Genomic DNA, 17,009 nt, shown 5'->3' on the forward strand with positions numbered 1-17,009 from the left:
CCCCCATGATCCATTTGCAACCATTCATGCCTTGGACTTTTTTGACAATCCCACTTCATAAAACAACAACATAAAAAAGAAGTTTTTGTTAATTTGCTACATCTATCCAGTATCCACACATCCTTCCTAAATCTTTAATCATCATACAGCACAAACAAACAACTAAAAAGACAATTTTGCTGCACATAACAAATAACAAAATCCAAAAAGACAGTTTTGTTCTCTTTAATCATACCCCCTTTCCCCTTTCCGCTATACATAATTTATACATCTTTTATTATTCATAAAGATAAAGACAAGCTAATAATACTCGTTCTTTGCAGGTTTACATTCAAAGCTTACCAATATTTTCACCCTCATTATATATTAAGTTTTCCTACCCATAGCAAGGTTAATTTTTGTTTTGTAAAATTTATTATGCCAGCTGTCCTGCTGATAACCAGTTACCAACTACTGGCGTAAAGATGATTTATTATCCTTGCCATTTAATTCCATAATTCTTCGAAATTAAATTGCCCCCAATTAAATACTCGTGCAATGTATAGGCTAACTATTAATAACACAAGCATAAAGTACATACCAAATAAGTGGATAGGCTGAAATCGAAATTTCTAAACAAAAAAGACAAAACAACATAGAGGCCCCTCACTTTCTGTCTTTTGCGAACAAATTCTTTAGTATTCTTTTAATCGATTACTCGAGTATAAAAGGCCACACCACTTTATATTACATCTTTCAACAACTTTTGGTTACTTAAAGGGTGTAATTGTAATAAACATAAAATAAAAGGGCCAAAATAACCCTCTAAAAGTAACTTCTATTTTCATCAGAATCGGGCATCTTCAAAGCCGTGTAAGTCGCTGACTCTATTTACCGACTTCCTCATCATCGCCACTTTAGCCAGCTTATCAGCCACTCTCCAAGCCGATGTCGGTGTTAACGGCTCACCTTTCTCATCCAAATAAACCGACGGCTGCTGAGCTTGAGCTTCAGCTAAAACCTTACGCCGACGTTGCACCTCACTCAGTTCAGCTTCTAAGCCGGCTACAAACTCATTATCATCACCCGGATTCGACTGCAACATTAACGCACGTGCCGAGACAAGCATGTGGTATGCGCCGAGTAAGTCATTTCGCTCGGCTAACCGGCGCGACTCGGCTAACGCTCGAGTTGAGATAAAAACGTTTCTCAACCGCTGGATCAAAACAGAAGATGATCGGACGGTGGTAGGACGTTGCACCAACAACGATTGTTGTGTACCGTAGATCATTTCTTGACTAGATGGAGTCTTGTAACAGCATCGCACGTTGAGTATTTGGTGAGACCGCACTGCAAACGACGGCGTTTTTAATTCAACAAATAATTCTTTTTCTTCGTTGGCAGATAATTCTCCGATCTGAACGGTACTTGATCCAAGAACGATTGGTTGCGGCGTACGTGAATAAACCGCCTGCACTGAACCGGAGTCAAATTCTAGATCTAATTTCAAATCCTGAACCGTAACACAAACCAAATCTGCAATACTTTTCGCTAACATGAAGTCTTCAATCTCTACAAGTTTTAATGAATGTATTGCAATACTAGCGGAACGCGTAGTTGAAACCGAAACCGATACCGATTCAGATTGATCTAGAACAACTTCTGATAGGAGAATAATGCTAGCTACAGGATTTTTCTCCTTACGATCTTCAATGACTTTAACTGCTTTTTTAACGGCGTCTTTCGAATTCGAGGAACCTTCTAGAACCGCCATCGCTTCTACAATACGACGAGCAGATCGACGGCCGGTAGTTGTCATTCTACGCAAAGGTAAAATCCGTTTTGAATACGTTGAGAAGGCCACGATTGATAATCGATCTGATGACGAAAGTGATGCAATGATTGATCTCATTGCTTTTTTTATAATCTGAAGCTTTTCGTTACACATTTTACCGCTGACGTCAACAACCGTAACTAAATCAATTGGAGCTTCTTTTTGTACTCTGTCAGGAGCAGCAGGAGCTTTTAATTTCAAAACAACCGCATACGTCTCGTGACTACGTGAAGCAGCGATCACCGCTGTTTCCGGCAACAATCGGACGTCAACATCTCGCTCGTAATCAGTTAGAGTTGCGTTACTGTTACTGTTATAATTAACATGAAATCCTTGAAACTCTTCAACTGAATCATCATCGCAATTTTCATCAGATTCAGGAATTGGATTGAACCGAGCTTTTGGAGTTAATGAAGCTAACGGTTCATCATCGTTATAAACCTTCAAATCATGCCGTTTTGTAACAACCGCAGCTAGTTTTTGTCTGGTAGTAATCTCTTCTACTTCGTTCTTCATCTTCTGATCTAAATTCTGTTTATCAGCTGATGATAACAGAGGTATCTCATTCCATGAACAGCTACACACCGGACATGAAAGACGCCCTTGCTTCTTCACTTGATCCGAAATACACGGAAAATGAAAAGTGTGTGAACATTCAGCTGTGATGCTCGCTATTCCTTGTCCTTTCTTCACGCTCTGTAAACACAATCCACATCTTCTCTGCAAATTATTGTAAACAAACTTTAATCGCTAATTATTTAATTAAATAATTTAAATTAATCTACAATAACTTACCGTGTTTAAACGTAGTCTGGTTTTTATAACAGAAAGAGATGAAGGAGAACGAGGAGAAGACGGATTTGAAGATGATATCCGACGAAAAAACCTAGGGCTGTTTTTAGTGTTACATTGAAGCTTTGGAGTAACAGGATTAATGGCTGGTGGTGAAGGAATTGGTTCAGTTGGTGTGGTTCGGCAGCGGAGATTTGGACTAGAAGAAATTGAATGAGATCTTAAACGAGGGGTAGAAGGATTGGAGGAGGAAGAAGAAGAGAAGAAATTAAATCTAGAACTAAATTTGGGGGTTGAATTAGAACTATTGTTATTACTATTACTGGTATGATGATGATGATGCTCATATTCATGTTCTTCAGTGTCGGTTGAATCTCGTTCTCGAGGTACCGATGTACAAAAAGCTCTTCTCCAACCTAACACCATTTTTTATTTTCGTGTTATTTTTCGGTAGTATTGATGAATGAAGGTGATGGTGATAGTGGTTGAATTTGACTTGGGATTTTAAGGGGAATGAATATGAATATTGAAGAGATAATAAACAAAGGAAGAGGATAATGAGATTATTAATTAGTCATAAATGATAAAAAGAAGGCTATTCTTGTTTTTTTTGTAATTAGTGTGGCAGGTAATGGTCAGTAGGTCAGGTCAGATCTTATTACAGTCGAATTATTATATAGTACGATTACTCGGGTGTATTATCTAGGTAAGAAAATTATTTTATATAGAGTATTATTACTGTATTATTATTTGCCTTTTAAAATACGGAGTATACGGATTAGGATTATCATTATATATATATATATATATATATATATATATATATATATATATATATATATATATATATATATATATATAGTGGTAGGATCAAGAGGGAAGTAAGGGGGAAGCGGGGGGAAGCAAAAACTTTTATTTTTTCGTTTTTTGAGAAAACTTTGTTCACGAACATTATAGATGAGATGAAAATATGAACATTTAGTAGAGACACTTTGTGATAAATGTTTTTATTTTGACGGGAAAACGCTCGAAGAAGTAATATATAACAATTATCGTGTTTTTCGAGCGTATTTTGAGGTTTTAGCTATTGGGGTTTAGATATTAGGGTTTAGATATTAGGGTTTATAGGTTTTAGATATTAGGGTTTAGAAATTTAGGGTTTAGATTTAGGGTTTAGATTTAGGATTTAGATTGAGTTTTTAACACGAACGGTTTAGAGTTTAGGGTTTATGGTTTAGGGTTTGGTGTTTTGGGTTTATGGAATAAACACAAAACACCAAACCCTAAACCCTAAACCCTAAACCGGGCTAAATTTTACTTCACAAAACATGAAAAAAAAACGTTCATATTCTTCACGAACAATATTATCTTGAATGTTATTTTTGTCGATCGTTTTTCCGCCTAAATAATAACATTCATCACGAAATGTCTCTTCTAAATGTTCATATTTTCGTATGATTTTATGCCAGAAAAAAAAATATCAAAAAAAACGAAAAAAAAAAATGTTGCTTCCCCCCGCTTCCCCCCGATTGGTTACTTACCCATTGATCCTGCCCATATATATATATATATATATATATATATATATATATATATATATATATATATATATATATATATATACTTACTTATTCCCGTAAGTAACAATAGTGACTAAATTGAATTACGGAGTATTAGTAATAATTAAAAGGGTGTTAATTCGTACACCACCTGTTTTTAGCCATACACCACCAAAGATGCTTTACAGCATTGTACTGTACAACACTGTGAAGCACCTTTGGTGGTGTACGGCTAAAAACAGGTGGTGTACGAATCACTCCCCTAATTAAAAACGCAAAAAAGGAGTATTTGTGAGAGTGGACAAGTGATAGGGATACTTTTAAGTTTCGAGGTCAATGTGTCTAATTTCATGAAATCGTCAGTACTGGAATGACAGGAGGTGTATAGGTGATAGGTTTTTTCTTCTATCAAGTCAATGTTAGGTTTGCGATTTAAAAAGAAAAAAAAATCATTTCTACACGCTATTTACATCCGTAAACGATCAAATAAATTTTAAATAAAGGTTAAACTTACAAATCACTTGCTGTATATACTTTTTTCTTTGAAAAGCAAACTTTTATTACTCAATGGGAAATTATACACAATACATACATCACACAATTCATACATCGCACTATATACAATCGCACTATATACAAGAGGATGCTAAGATAGTATCCTACCCTAAATTAAATGTAAATTGATGATGTAAATTGAATGTAAAACTTAAGAGAATTTCAACAGCAAAGTAAAACTTAAACTACTCATTGTAAGGTCGGCGCCATAGGAAATGAGGCCGCCGACCTGAAAAGTTTCTCAGGGTTTTTTTAACTTTTTTAAATTATTGTATTCTAGGCTTGTTTTTTTTTTCATAATTGTACATGTAAATATCACAAACAACTTTTTCGCACGGTTAGTAGCATTTGCTTTTTTTCCCAAATAAGCAAAGGAATAAGTCGTATTTTGTGCAATTTGAGAAAAATAGCACCGCAAAAAAGGAATAAAAATATGTATAATTTCGGTGCTATCAATTATCAATGAAAAAAATAGGATAAACTATGCTTATTTTCTAAAATAATGTGTATGAAATGTTTGAGTTTGAGGTACTATTTATTTACTTATGAAAAACAAAACCAACATCTGATTTTTGATGTACACACATTGTAAAAATCCCTAGTTACATATCAATTAGACAATATTAACTTGATGTTATATGGCTCATGTGGTGATTTAACAGTTTTAATGCCAACTAACGTCCTTGACGCATTAGGGCTGATGAAGGCACGACGTCAATCATGACATATTATCAAAAATGTGTTAGGGACACGTGTCATCTTGTGATTGGCTTGATATTTTTTACTGTTTCTAAACGATATTATTATCATTATCATTCGTTTAAAAACAAAAACTATAAAATTCAGCTTTTTTATCTATGAATACCCAACTTTCTTAATACATTTTTCAAACAAAAACACACAGAAACACACGCATCCAGCCTTATAAATACATCTTTCACACATATGAGTCAATGGCTAAGTTCATTAGATTTCAGTCTAACGCCCGTAAGGATATAGAGATGACATTTGGAATTCTTCAAGGTCGGTTTCATATTTATTGGACACCTTCACGTACTATGAGTGTGAACAAGATGCGGAGAGTAATAGATTGTTGTGTCGTATTACACAATATGATTCTATACGATAACGGATTTGCACTTAGCCAGTTTGAGAAAGATATGGTTACCGAGAATGCGGAGAAACGTCCTCAACGTATAAGAAATGGAGAGGGAATCAAGAAACGGTAGCTAGAGAAATCAGAGATAAGTGGATTCACGACCAACTACATGATGATCTAGTCGAGCACATATGTAACCTTCAACCTACATTTTGCACCTTGTATTAGCTTTTTATGCAATCTTAATTACTTAAGAGTTTTTGTTTATTTTATACTATTTTTATATAATATCGAAATTTTAGTTTATGTCATTTTTCTATTTAGTATGTATTTAATTAATTAAATGTGCATCATTTTTTATTATATTTATCCAAAAATTTAAAAAACAGGTAGGCCATACAAGAACCTAACATTGAAATCTAACATTAGGGTTAAATGATGTCATGGAATAACACTGCCGTCTCACAAATAGAAAAACATTTTTGGCAAAAATGTGTGAAAACTGTCTCCACGTCGCATGCAGGGTTAACAATGGTCTTAAGAAGGAAAAATCCTAAACATAACAAGTAGCAACCTCAGTTGCAAATATAAGCAAAACAATTGAAACGAAAAAACAATAATTATAGAACTATATTGTGCTGCTTCATAATAAATTGGTGATAAGTTAAAATCCAGAACCACGAACACCAAGATTCGTAGTGATTGGAGAGATGCTAACTGATCGTTCCTTAATTGTCACGATTATTTACGACTAATTACGCAAAATTAACTTTAAGTGAGTGAAAAAGAAGATACTTTCATGGGATTTTGTGTTTTACAGGTATTAAAGATGTTGGTGCGAAAGATAGTGCAAAATGGCGATTAAAAGTGGAAGATGGACAAGATTTGAGAGGACAAACAGGAATCAGGAGATTTATAAAGGCGTAATTTACGCCTATTTTAGCGTAATTTACGTCAGTGTGCAGATGTTTCCCAGTCCAGAAGTGATATTGGGCGTAAAAATACGCCAAGTCGAATTAACAAAGGCGTAATTTACGCCAAACCCACCGTAAATTACGCCAGTACACTTTTTCAGATTCCGGGAAATACGAATTTTAGATTTTGGATGAAGGTTCCTAACCCCTATTTAAGGAGAGCTTTAGGGTTGCGAAACCAGACATTTTTCCATCAGTTTTAGCAGCAGGAAACTCCTCCAAACACCCAAAAACATCAATCTAATCACCATTCTTCAAGGATTCAAGTCAAGATCAAGGTGCTATTCATCATGCAATCATCAAGAATTTCATTGATTATCATCATCACTATGCTTGGCTAGTTTTCTTATCTTTATTCCTTCCATGAACAATTGATACATGTATTCATTCATTCAAGTTTATGTGGTTTATAATATTATGAAACTTAAGTCTTTTGAATTGTGATGTTATGAACCTATTGTTTATTGATTAATGCAAGTTTTATTGATTGTGATTGTTGCAAGTTGAGTTATAGTGATTTAACATTTTGTTCTTAATCCACTTAGTATTAAATTAGATTAGGGATAAAGACAAAGTGTTTAGGTTGCATAATTCAATCTCAAGATAGTTAGAATTAATAAGCTCAAGAAATCTTGTCTATGAGATTTGATCAATTTATGATGAGCATAATACTTGTTTGACATGAATGCATGTTAGATTGGGATTGAGAAGGGATAAAGGCTTTTAATCAATTGATCACAACTTTTCTGTCTAGCTCACTGTTTATGCTTTTAAGTATTCAAGTTACAGTTGCTTAGTAGTTACTTCTCTAGTTTTCAATTTAGTTACTTTTAGTTAATCATAAACAACAAAATCTGGAAATTGCTTGCTTGTTGACCATAACTTCCCGTGGAACGAATCCTGCTTACCCTAGCTAAGTTAGAGTAATTAGGCTATTTTTGATTGACCCTTCGACATCGATCAAGTTTTGTGAGATTTGATCAATTTATGATGAGCATAATACTTGTTTGACATGAATGCATGTTAGATTGGGATTGAGAAGGGATAAATGCTTTTAATCAATTGATCACAACTTTTCTGTCTAGCTCACTGTTTATGCTTTTAAGTATTCAAGTTACAGTTGCTTAGTAGTTACTTCTCTAGTTTTCAATTTAGTTACTTTTAGTTAATCATAAACAACAAAATCTGGAAATTGCTTGCTTGTTGACCATAACTTCCCGTGGAACGAATCCTGCTTACCCTAGCTAAGTTAGAGTAATTAGGCTATTTTTGATTGACCCTTCGACATCGATCAAATTTTGGCGCCGCTGCCGGGGAGGTGTGCGCTTGATTTGCAAGCTCTTATTTTATTGCTTTCTTGTTAAACTACAAAAACCATAAAAATTATAAAACGAATAAAAATCCAAAAATAGTGTTTTGTTTATTCTTATTTTTGTCAGTTTTACGCTCGGTGTTCTTGTTTTTGTTGAGTTGCAGGTTAGTGTATGCAAACTCGGAGTTCGGGAGATCAAAATCTTAAGCCTTTAGACCCGGAAATCGAGAAATCTGCAAAAGCTAATCGAAAAGCTACAAGAATCTTAAAAGGTTCGATAGTGGCTTCAGTATCCACTCAACCACAGTTAGAGACACATCCGATTGTTCCACCAAACTCTCCTAAGTCAGAGTCTGACACTGAAGAGGAAGTTTTTGATCAACGAGACGAGATGGCTGAACGACCAAGAGGATTAGACACCTACTACCAACCGGGTGATTTTGAGGATCATTCACCCATTGTTTATCCTGCACCGGCAGGAGGAAACAACCGACGATTTGAGGTCCGACCTCAACTTATTTTGATCTTGCCAACCTACCGAGGTATGGCTAATGAGGAACCATATGAACACATCACTGAATTTAATGGGATATGTGCTACTAATCAGGTAAACGGTTTCACTGATGATGAGGTACGTCTTCGATTATTTCCTTATTTACTTAAGGATAAGGCAAAAAGATGGTTTCTCTCCTTGCCCGCTCGGAGTATTAATACTTGGGCGGATATGAAAAAACGATTTTTAGAAGAATTTTACCCCATAAGTAAAACTTCAGACATGCGTACGCAAATAAAATCTTTTAAACAATTACCGAGTGAATTATTTCATGAAGCGTATGAACGTCTGAAGGAGTTACTTAGGGCATGTCCACATCATGAGATACCCAAGTGAGAATTGGTTAAAGTTTTCTATGATAGTTTAGATTCCCAAAACAGGCAGTTTCTTTTGGCGGCTAGTGGTGGGGCATTCTTAACTCGGTCTAGTGATGATGAATGGACTTTCTTTGAACAGTTAAGCAAGGGTTCAAAAACCCAAGCTTCGGTTGATCGTAAACAACCGAGTACCTCCCGAGTGAATCATGTTTCCGATTCAGGTGGTTCATCTAGGAACTTAGAGCAGGAATTTGATGATTTGAAAATGCTTATATTTAACAACCCAAACCAGGGTCTTGCTTGTAATGTTTTGCAGGTTCAGGAAGTATGTGAGATTTGTGGAGATCCTTCTCACTTTTCATATGGATGTAGAAATGGGATTCCACTGGTAAATCAGCACATAGTGGAAGAACAAGTTAACGAGGTTCAGGGGCAGAGATATGATCCATACTCCAACACGTATAATCCGGGTTGGAGAAATCATCCTAATTTCAGTTGGAGCAATAACAACGCTCTGAATGCTAACCAAGGGAACCAACTTAGACCACAAAACAACTTTCAAAACCATGGCAACTTTCAAAACCAGGGTAACTTTCAGAACCAAGGCAACTACCAAAGAAACTATCAAAATCCTTATCCCAACAACCGAAACCAAAACCAAAACAATTACCAAAACCAAGGTCAAAACCCAAACCAAAATCAAAACAGTACTTCAACCAATCAACCATCTAGCTCGGATGCTAAGATAGATGCGTTCATCTCCGAAATGCGAAAAATGATAGAAGTGCAAAATAAGTCGATTGGTGCATTGGCTAAGGAGATCGGTAATGTAGCGGAAAGTAAGGGAAATAGGGAACTAGGCACAATTCCAAGCTACACGGTTTTAAATCCGAATCACAAAGAGCAAGGAAAAGGGCATAGTGTTAACATGGTGGGTACCTTGAGAAGCGGGAGGAAGTATGACAATAAGGTTGGTGAAAAAGAGATAGCGCAATCAGAGTCAAGTAAGTCTCCTATTGTTCTTGATGAGGAAGAGGTAAGTGAAAATGATAACAATGGGGATGGGGTGAAAAAGACCGAACCAATCGTGAATGAGACCGGGAAAGTGGAGACGGAATCAAAAACCGTCCCATTTCCCAAAGCCTTAGAGTCCCCGAATAAATTCCCTTATGGAAAAAAGGGACCACAACAAGAGGACATGTGGAAAACTTTTAAACAGGTTAAAATAAATTTACCCCTTCTTGATGCTATTAGGCAAGTCCCATCTTATGCTAAATTTTTAAAGGATCTTTGCACTCAAAAGAGGAAGCAAAGGGCGACCTTGCCCAAAAAGGTGGAGTTAACCGAGCACCTAAGTGCGGTTGTCTTGGGTACACTTCCACCTAAGTTTAAGGATCCAGGGACCCCATTGATAGCTGTGACGGTAGGAAATGTGAACGTTAAAAAGGCGTTACTGGACCTAGGTGCTAGCATTAATATTTTACCTTTTTGTCTAGTTGACCAATTTGAATTGGGGCTAATGAAACGAACCGACATAATCATTCAACTAGCGGACCAATCAATTAAAACGCCTAGGGGGATACTAGAAGATGTGATAGTAAAAGTGGAGGATTTCTATTACCCGGTGGATTTTGTTGTTATGGATATTGAACCTAGGAATAGAGATACCCAACCCACTATAATTTTGGGACGCCCATTTTTGGCCACTATTAATGCTCACATTAATTGTCGAACAGGTGCTATGGACATATCTTTCGGTAATCGCTAGATGAGGATTAATATCTTTAATTCTCTTCATAAACCGGATGTCCATGAGTGCTATAGGATAGATGTGATTGATGAATTAGTGGATAAACATACTTCTCACCTAATAACCGACGACCCAGTAGAAATATTTTGCTTAGGTGATGAAAAGGATGTTGAGTGTGAAGAGGTCAAAGCAGTAGAACTAGCGGTAGCAAGTACAATGGATGCTAGGTTGCCACCGTGGACTCATAAATATGAGCCACTGCCTAAATCCATTGATACTAATACGAGACCCTCGCTAGAGTTACCACCGACTCTTGAGTTAAAACCCTTACCGTCTAATTTGAAATATGCATTTTTGGGTACTAATGGCACTTTGCCAGTTATTATTGCTTCAGATTTAACAGGTGTGTAGGAAAAAGCCTTGATGGAAGTGCTTCATAAGTACAAGGTTGCAGTAGGGTGGACAATAGCTGATTTGAAAGGGATAAGTCCCTCAGTGTGTATGCATAGGATAGTTACAGATCCGGAGGTTAAACTTGCTCGTGATACGCAACGCAGGTTAAACCCAAATATGCAGGAAGTGGTAAAGAAAGAAGTTCTTAAGTGGTTGGATGCAGGGATTATCTTCCCTATTTCAGATAGTCAGTGGGTAAGTCCCACGCAAACGGTGCCAAAGAAAGCAGGGATAACAGTGATGGAAACGGAGGAAGGTGAAAAGATCACAACTCGTACCGTGACGGGTTGGAGGGTATGTATTGATTACCGGAAGCTAAATGCTGCAACTTCAAAGGATCACTTTCCTTTGCCATTTATTGATAAGATCATCGAAAAGTTATCAGGTCAGAAATTTTATTGTTTCTTAGATGGGTATTCAGGGTACAACCAAATACCTATTCACCCTAATGACCAAGAAAAAACGACTTTTACTTGTCCTTACGGAACCTATGCTTTTAGACGGATGCCTTTTGGTCTATGTAATGCACCTGCGACTTTTTAGAGGTGTATGATGAGTATCTTTTCAGAGTTAATAGGCGAGTCTTTAGAGATTTTTATGGATGGTTTTTCGATATTTGGCAAATCTTTTGAGTCATGTTTGAGTATGTTGGAAAAAGTTTTGAAAAGATGTACCGAGACCAACCTTGTCCTTAGTTGGGAAAAGAGCCACTTTATGGTAAGGGAAGGGGTGGTTTTAGGACATATTGTGTCTGAACGGGGATTTGACGTTGATAGGGCAAAAGTGCAACTTATTTCCACATTACCTCCACCAAACAATTTTAAGGGGGTAAGATCGTTTTTGGGACATGCAGGATTCTATCGTAGGTTTATCAAAGATTTTAGCGTTATTTCTAAACCATTGTGTAATTTGTTATTAAAAGACGCACCTTTTGACTTTGATGACCAATGTAAGGAAGCCTTCAACACCCTTAAACGTAAGTTAACCGAAGCACCCATTTTACAATCACCCGATTGGACCAAACCATTTGAAATAATGTGCGATGCTAGTGATTTTGCAGCTGGGGCTGTTTTGGGTCAAAGAATTGATAGGAAACCGGTAGTGATTTATTACGCTAGTAAAACATTCTCGGATGCCCAAATAAATTATACCACAACCAAGAAGGAATTACTAGCAGTTGTGTTTGCCTTAGACAAATTTAGATCATATTTGTGGGGGTCTAAGGTAGTTGTATTTTTGGACCATAGTGCTTTAAGGCATTTGCTTGAGAAGAAAGAGTCTAAGCCTAGATTGATTAGGTGGATTTTGTTGCTACAGGAGTTTGATTTGAAAATAAGGGATAAAAAGGGTATAGAAAATGTGGTAGCTGACCATTTATCTAGGATACTGATGTTAAAGCAAAGGGGTATAAAATACTATTAAATTTTACAAGGAAATACTATTAAATACGATACAATTTTACACAAGATATTTATTTATTTATAGAATGGATATACTTAAACCTTGCTACAACACTTATAGGCAGTGTACCTAATCGTACAGTAGTGTAGTTTTTAGTAAGTCCGGTTCGTTCCACAGGGAAAATCTTTTAAACAAAGCTTAACGCTATATTAGTTTAATTTTATAAAAATACAAATATATATATATAAGTAATATTATTATTATAAAGGGGGGTTTTTACCGTTTAATGACCGGTTTGTCGATTTTAAAACTTTAGTCGCAGTTAAAACCAAATGAAAAATAATAAAAATAAATACAAGACTTAATTTAAAGCGTAAAGTAAATAACGATAATGAAATTGCGATAAATAAAAGTGCGATAAAATAAACTTGTGATAATTAAAAAGTACGATAATTAAAAGTGCAATTAAATACAGTAACAATAAATAAAAATGCGATAATTAGAAGTGCAATTAAATATAAAATAAAGGAAATTAAATATGAAATAAAAGAATTATGCTTATTTAAACTTCCGTAATCATGATGTTTGACGTGTTGATTTTAGTTTTATGCCCATGGGTTAATTTTCCTTTGTCCTGGATTATTTAATATGTTCGTCTGGTTGTTGTCCATAACAGTCCATCAGTCATACATATAAAGTGCGAGTGTCCTCGTCAAATTATCCTTATACCCGAAGTCAAATATTCCAACTAATTGGGGACTTAAACTGTAACAAGATTTTAATACTTTGTTTAATAATTACACCAGGATGTCGACTGAGTGTAACCCAAGGTTTTAATACTTTGTTAACAATTATGCCAAGTGTCCTTGTACATAATTTCACCTCTGTTTTAATAATTCTAGTGGCTATTAATCCATTCCCATGTCTGGTTAAATGAACGATTATTCGTACATATAAATACCCCGCACATCGTGTCCGATTGAGTGTATATGGTTATTTATAGGAACGACCAATTGTAAATCTTTATATTAACATTAACAAACTATCATTTAGTTAAACAAATATAAAGCCCATTAATAGCCCATAGTCTAATTTCCACAAGTGTCGTTCTTTTGTCCAAACCCCAATTATGGTATAAAGCCCAATTACCCAATTTTAATAATTAGCCCAACATCATGATTACTTCGGATTAAATAAGCATAATAATAACTTAGCTACGAGACATTAATGTAAAAAGGTTGAACATAACTTACAATGATTAAAAATAACGTAGCGTTACACGGACAGAATTTCGACTTACACCCTTACAACATTCGCTAACATACCCTTATTATTAGGATTTAAAATTAAAATTAAAATTAAAATATAAATTATATATATATATTTACGTATATATTGAGAGAGAGATAGATTATGGATATTTTTGCGATCAAACTGCGTTTGCTTTTATAGGCGGTTTCAGAATTTGGGGCTCCGTGACTCGCGGCAATTTTTGCCTTCAAACTCTGCGAGTCGCGGAGTTTGATTTTCCAGCTCACCAACTTTGGAGTCTTTCTTTGCCGACGAATTTTTAATATATTATAATATTTAAATAATTATAAGAATTATTTAAATATTATATTATATTTATGTGCATAGTTGACTCGTAATTTTTAGTTCGTTGTGTCGAGCGTTGAGAGTTGACTCTGGTCCCGGTTCCGGATTTTCGAACGTCCTTGCGTACAATTTATTATCTTGTACTTTGCGTTTTGAATCTTGTACTCTTGTAATTTCGAGACGTTTCTTATCAATAATTGGAACTTCTTTGATTGTATTTTGTACTTTTGAGCTTTTTGGACCTTTGCGTCTTCAATTCGTCGAATCTGTCTTTTGTCTTCACCTTTTATTATTTAAACGAATATCACTTGTAAATAGAACAATTGCAACTAAAAGCTTGTCTTTCTTGAGGAATAATGCTATGAAATATATGTTCGTTTTTAGCATTATCAAATATTCCCACACTTGAGCGTTGCTTGTCCTCAAGCAATATAGTCTTGAAATACTAGAATCACTTCTTTATTCTTCACACTTTGTACATCAGTGATTTCTATACGGCGGTATAAACAATGGTAGTAACGATATGGTTTACAGTCCCACATGACTATAAAAATTTAGATCCATTAAGGAAATTGGATCTTTATGAAAACATTTGATCTTTTGAAAATTAAATCTAGTTTTTACCCTAGATAAGTTTTCCGGAATAACCCTTCACCGGTGTTTGCAAATTATTTTTGTGGGTTTGGTGGGTTTCATATTTGAAAATTTTGGCTCAAAACTTATGGTTTTGTGTCACCCACTTGCTAACCTTGTATTAGGAAAGCAACACGTCCAGTATACTTGCTCCGTATATTACCTTTCGATAAACTACCGTCCAGTTGTAAAGGAAAGCGTTGAACAAGCAACTGTTAAGGCAATGTCCCGTGACTTGCTTTTGATTATGGTCTATAAACGTGTCGGATGCTATTACTATCCTTTGTAGGAGCAATAGTAAAGATCATCCTATGATTTTTCGGTCTGGCAAAAGGTCCTGTCTCCGACCATGCTATGCAACCACCGTTCTTACGATTGACACTCGATTTGGTTCAGGTGACCTAATGAATTCCAGGTGAATTCCTAGTATTTTACGTTCAATGGTAATGAACGCATTGAAAATAGTTTTTCACAAAACAAATCGGTTTGTATTTTTGATCAAAATATTTTCTCGTTCAAGCTCGAGTTTAGATATCATTGAATTCCATGAGTTTGTAATTCTCAATCTTTAAGGTCAATCTCAAGGATTGAGTAATATCAGTCTTAAAAGCTGCTTTTTGATCTTTAAGGAGATTATCCTTTCTGGGGATCTGATTCATTAGTCTTATCAAGCTAATTTGCACGGTGCCCTCCCCATTTTACAAGACAGATCCTCTCATGGTTAGGATAAGTCTGACCACTTGGCGACCCTGTTTAATGCTGAGGTCCGTGGATTTCCTGCTGATTTTAGTGATGACTTTTCTAGGTTTTTCGTCAACCAACAGCTGGTCTGGACGAAAACTTCATGACCTAAATCAAGAAGCGCGTTTCTTTTTCGGAAGACTTTACTTCCTTTTAATGATGGAATTGATTCATCGTGTAGATCCATCTCTTCTTTTCTTTCATCGGGCAAAACTTTTTAGATTAGTCCAAAGCAAAAGTATTTTCAGTTATTTGTACAAAAATATGTGATATATGTTTTGAAAAACTTGGTAAATTTTCCCACACTTGGCTTTTATTTTCCTTTTTATTGCCTTTTTGTTCTCCTCTATTCCATTCTTAAATGAATTCTAACATTTTGGTTTGTTTCTCAATTTATGTCATTTCCGAGGTAACAATAATTTCGGTGTTAACACCTAGTTTTATCGTTCATAAATATGTATAAACATGATTTTGAGTTCATTTAGTTGAAAATTTTGAAAATTTTTACTAGAAGTAGGTAGTCAGTATATAAGACTAGGGCTGTTCTTTATTATCAGAGAGCACTAGATTCTAATACAACTACTGCTTTACTAGTATTTTTAATGGTAACCAAGTGTTTAAGATAAAAATTTTAAAAATCCGAAAGAATTTAACCCCTTCCCACACTTAAGATCTTGCAATGCCCTCATTCGCAAGAAATCAGTAACAATTTAAATTATTGAGGGTGATTAGCGTAGAAATGATTAAATTTTACCGAAGTTTCCAAACATATTTGTGTTTGCTTGCTGAATGATAAATGGTGCATATCATTTGTTCATTCTGTCTTGTTGTTATTTCACATATATTTTGCATCTTGTCATCAAAATTAGTTGCTTTTGCTGAACTTAATGCCAGTCTTTGAAAATGCGTTGTTTTACCCTGTTGTGTACATAAGATAAAATGCAAACATATATACATATTTTTAAAGTTTGGTATATTACCCCACATTCAAAAATTATTAAAATCTAAAAATAAAAGTTAGAAAATTATAAAAACTAATACAAATCCAACATAAGTATTAAATGTATCAACATTACAAATAATAAAATAAATAAAACTAAGTAGACTAGGGATGATACTGATACCAGAAGGGGTTCCATGCATAACCATATGTGTTATAAAATGCTTCGGCTGGGTTATACGTAGGATACAGTGGTTGCATCTCTATAGACCAGGGAGGGAATATGGGCGTTGGTGTAGGAATATAGTTTCTACCTATATGTTGGCAATAAGCTATGATTTAGTTTTGATGAACTTTCCAATCTTCAAATGCTCTATGTCTAGCATTTTCATACTCTTGTGAAGCTATAAACCTTTACATTTCTGCCATTTCATTTCCCCCTCCTACATTACCTTGCTGTTGGTTTCTCTCAACCTGTGGATGTCTACCATTATATCATACTGCGGCGTTATTTCGCCTCT

The 17,009-nt window shown here is 35.2% G+C and overlaps 1 protein-coding gene and 1 pseudogene across 1 annotated transcript; one reads left to right on the forward strand and one right to left on the reverse strand.

The window, feature by feature from the left end:
• Positions 1–593: 593 nt before the first annotated feature.
• LOC139858007 (E3 ubiquitin-protein ligase WAV3-like) lies at positions 594–3,136 on the reverse strand. The gene is made up of 2 exons (XM_071846864.1): positions 2,609–3,136; positions 594–2,533 (listed from the first exon to the last, which is right to left on the reverse strand). The coding sequence occupies exons 1-2, from the start codon at positions 3,029–3,031 to the stop codon at positions 827–829; spliced, it is 2,130 nt and encodes a 709-aa protein (XP_071702965.1). The 5' UTR covers positions 3,032–3,136; the 3' UTR covers positions 594–826.
• Positions 3,137–5,672: 2,536 nt separating this feature from the next.
• LOC139859425 (uncharacterized) overlaps positions 5,673–17,009 on the forward strand; it is a 69,321-nt pseudogene continuing 57,984 nt past the window's right edge.

This window comes from Rutidosis leptorrhynchoides, chromosome 7 (genome assembly GCF_046630445.1).
Source record: "Rutidosis leptorrhynchoides isolate AG116_Rl617_1_P2 chromosome 7, CSIRO_AGI_Rlap_v1, whole genome shotgun sequence".
Taxonomy (NCBI): Eukaryota; Viridiplantae; Streptophyta; class Magnoliopsida; order Asterales; family Asteraceae; genus Rutidosis; species Rutidosis leptorrhynchoides.

Excerpts from the sequence above, each read along its gene's own strand:
- LOC139858007 (XM_071846864.1), bottom strand. The coding sequence starts at position 3,031 with ATGGTGTTAGGTTGGAGAAGAGCTTTTTGTACATCGGTACCTCGAGAA. Across the intron at positions 2,534-2,608 it reads CCAGACTACGTTTAAACACG|AGAAGATGTGGATTGTGTTT; the intron begins GTAAGTTATTGT and ends AATAATTTGCAG.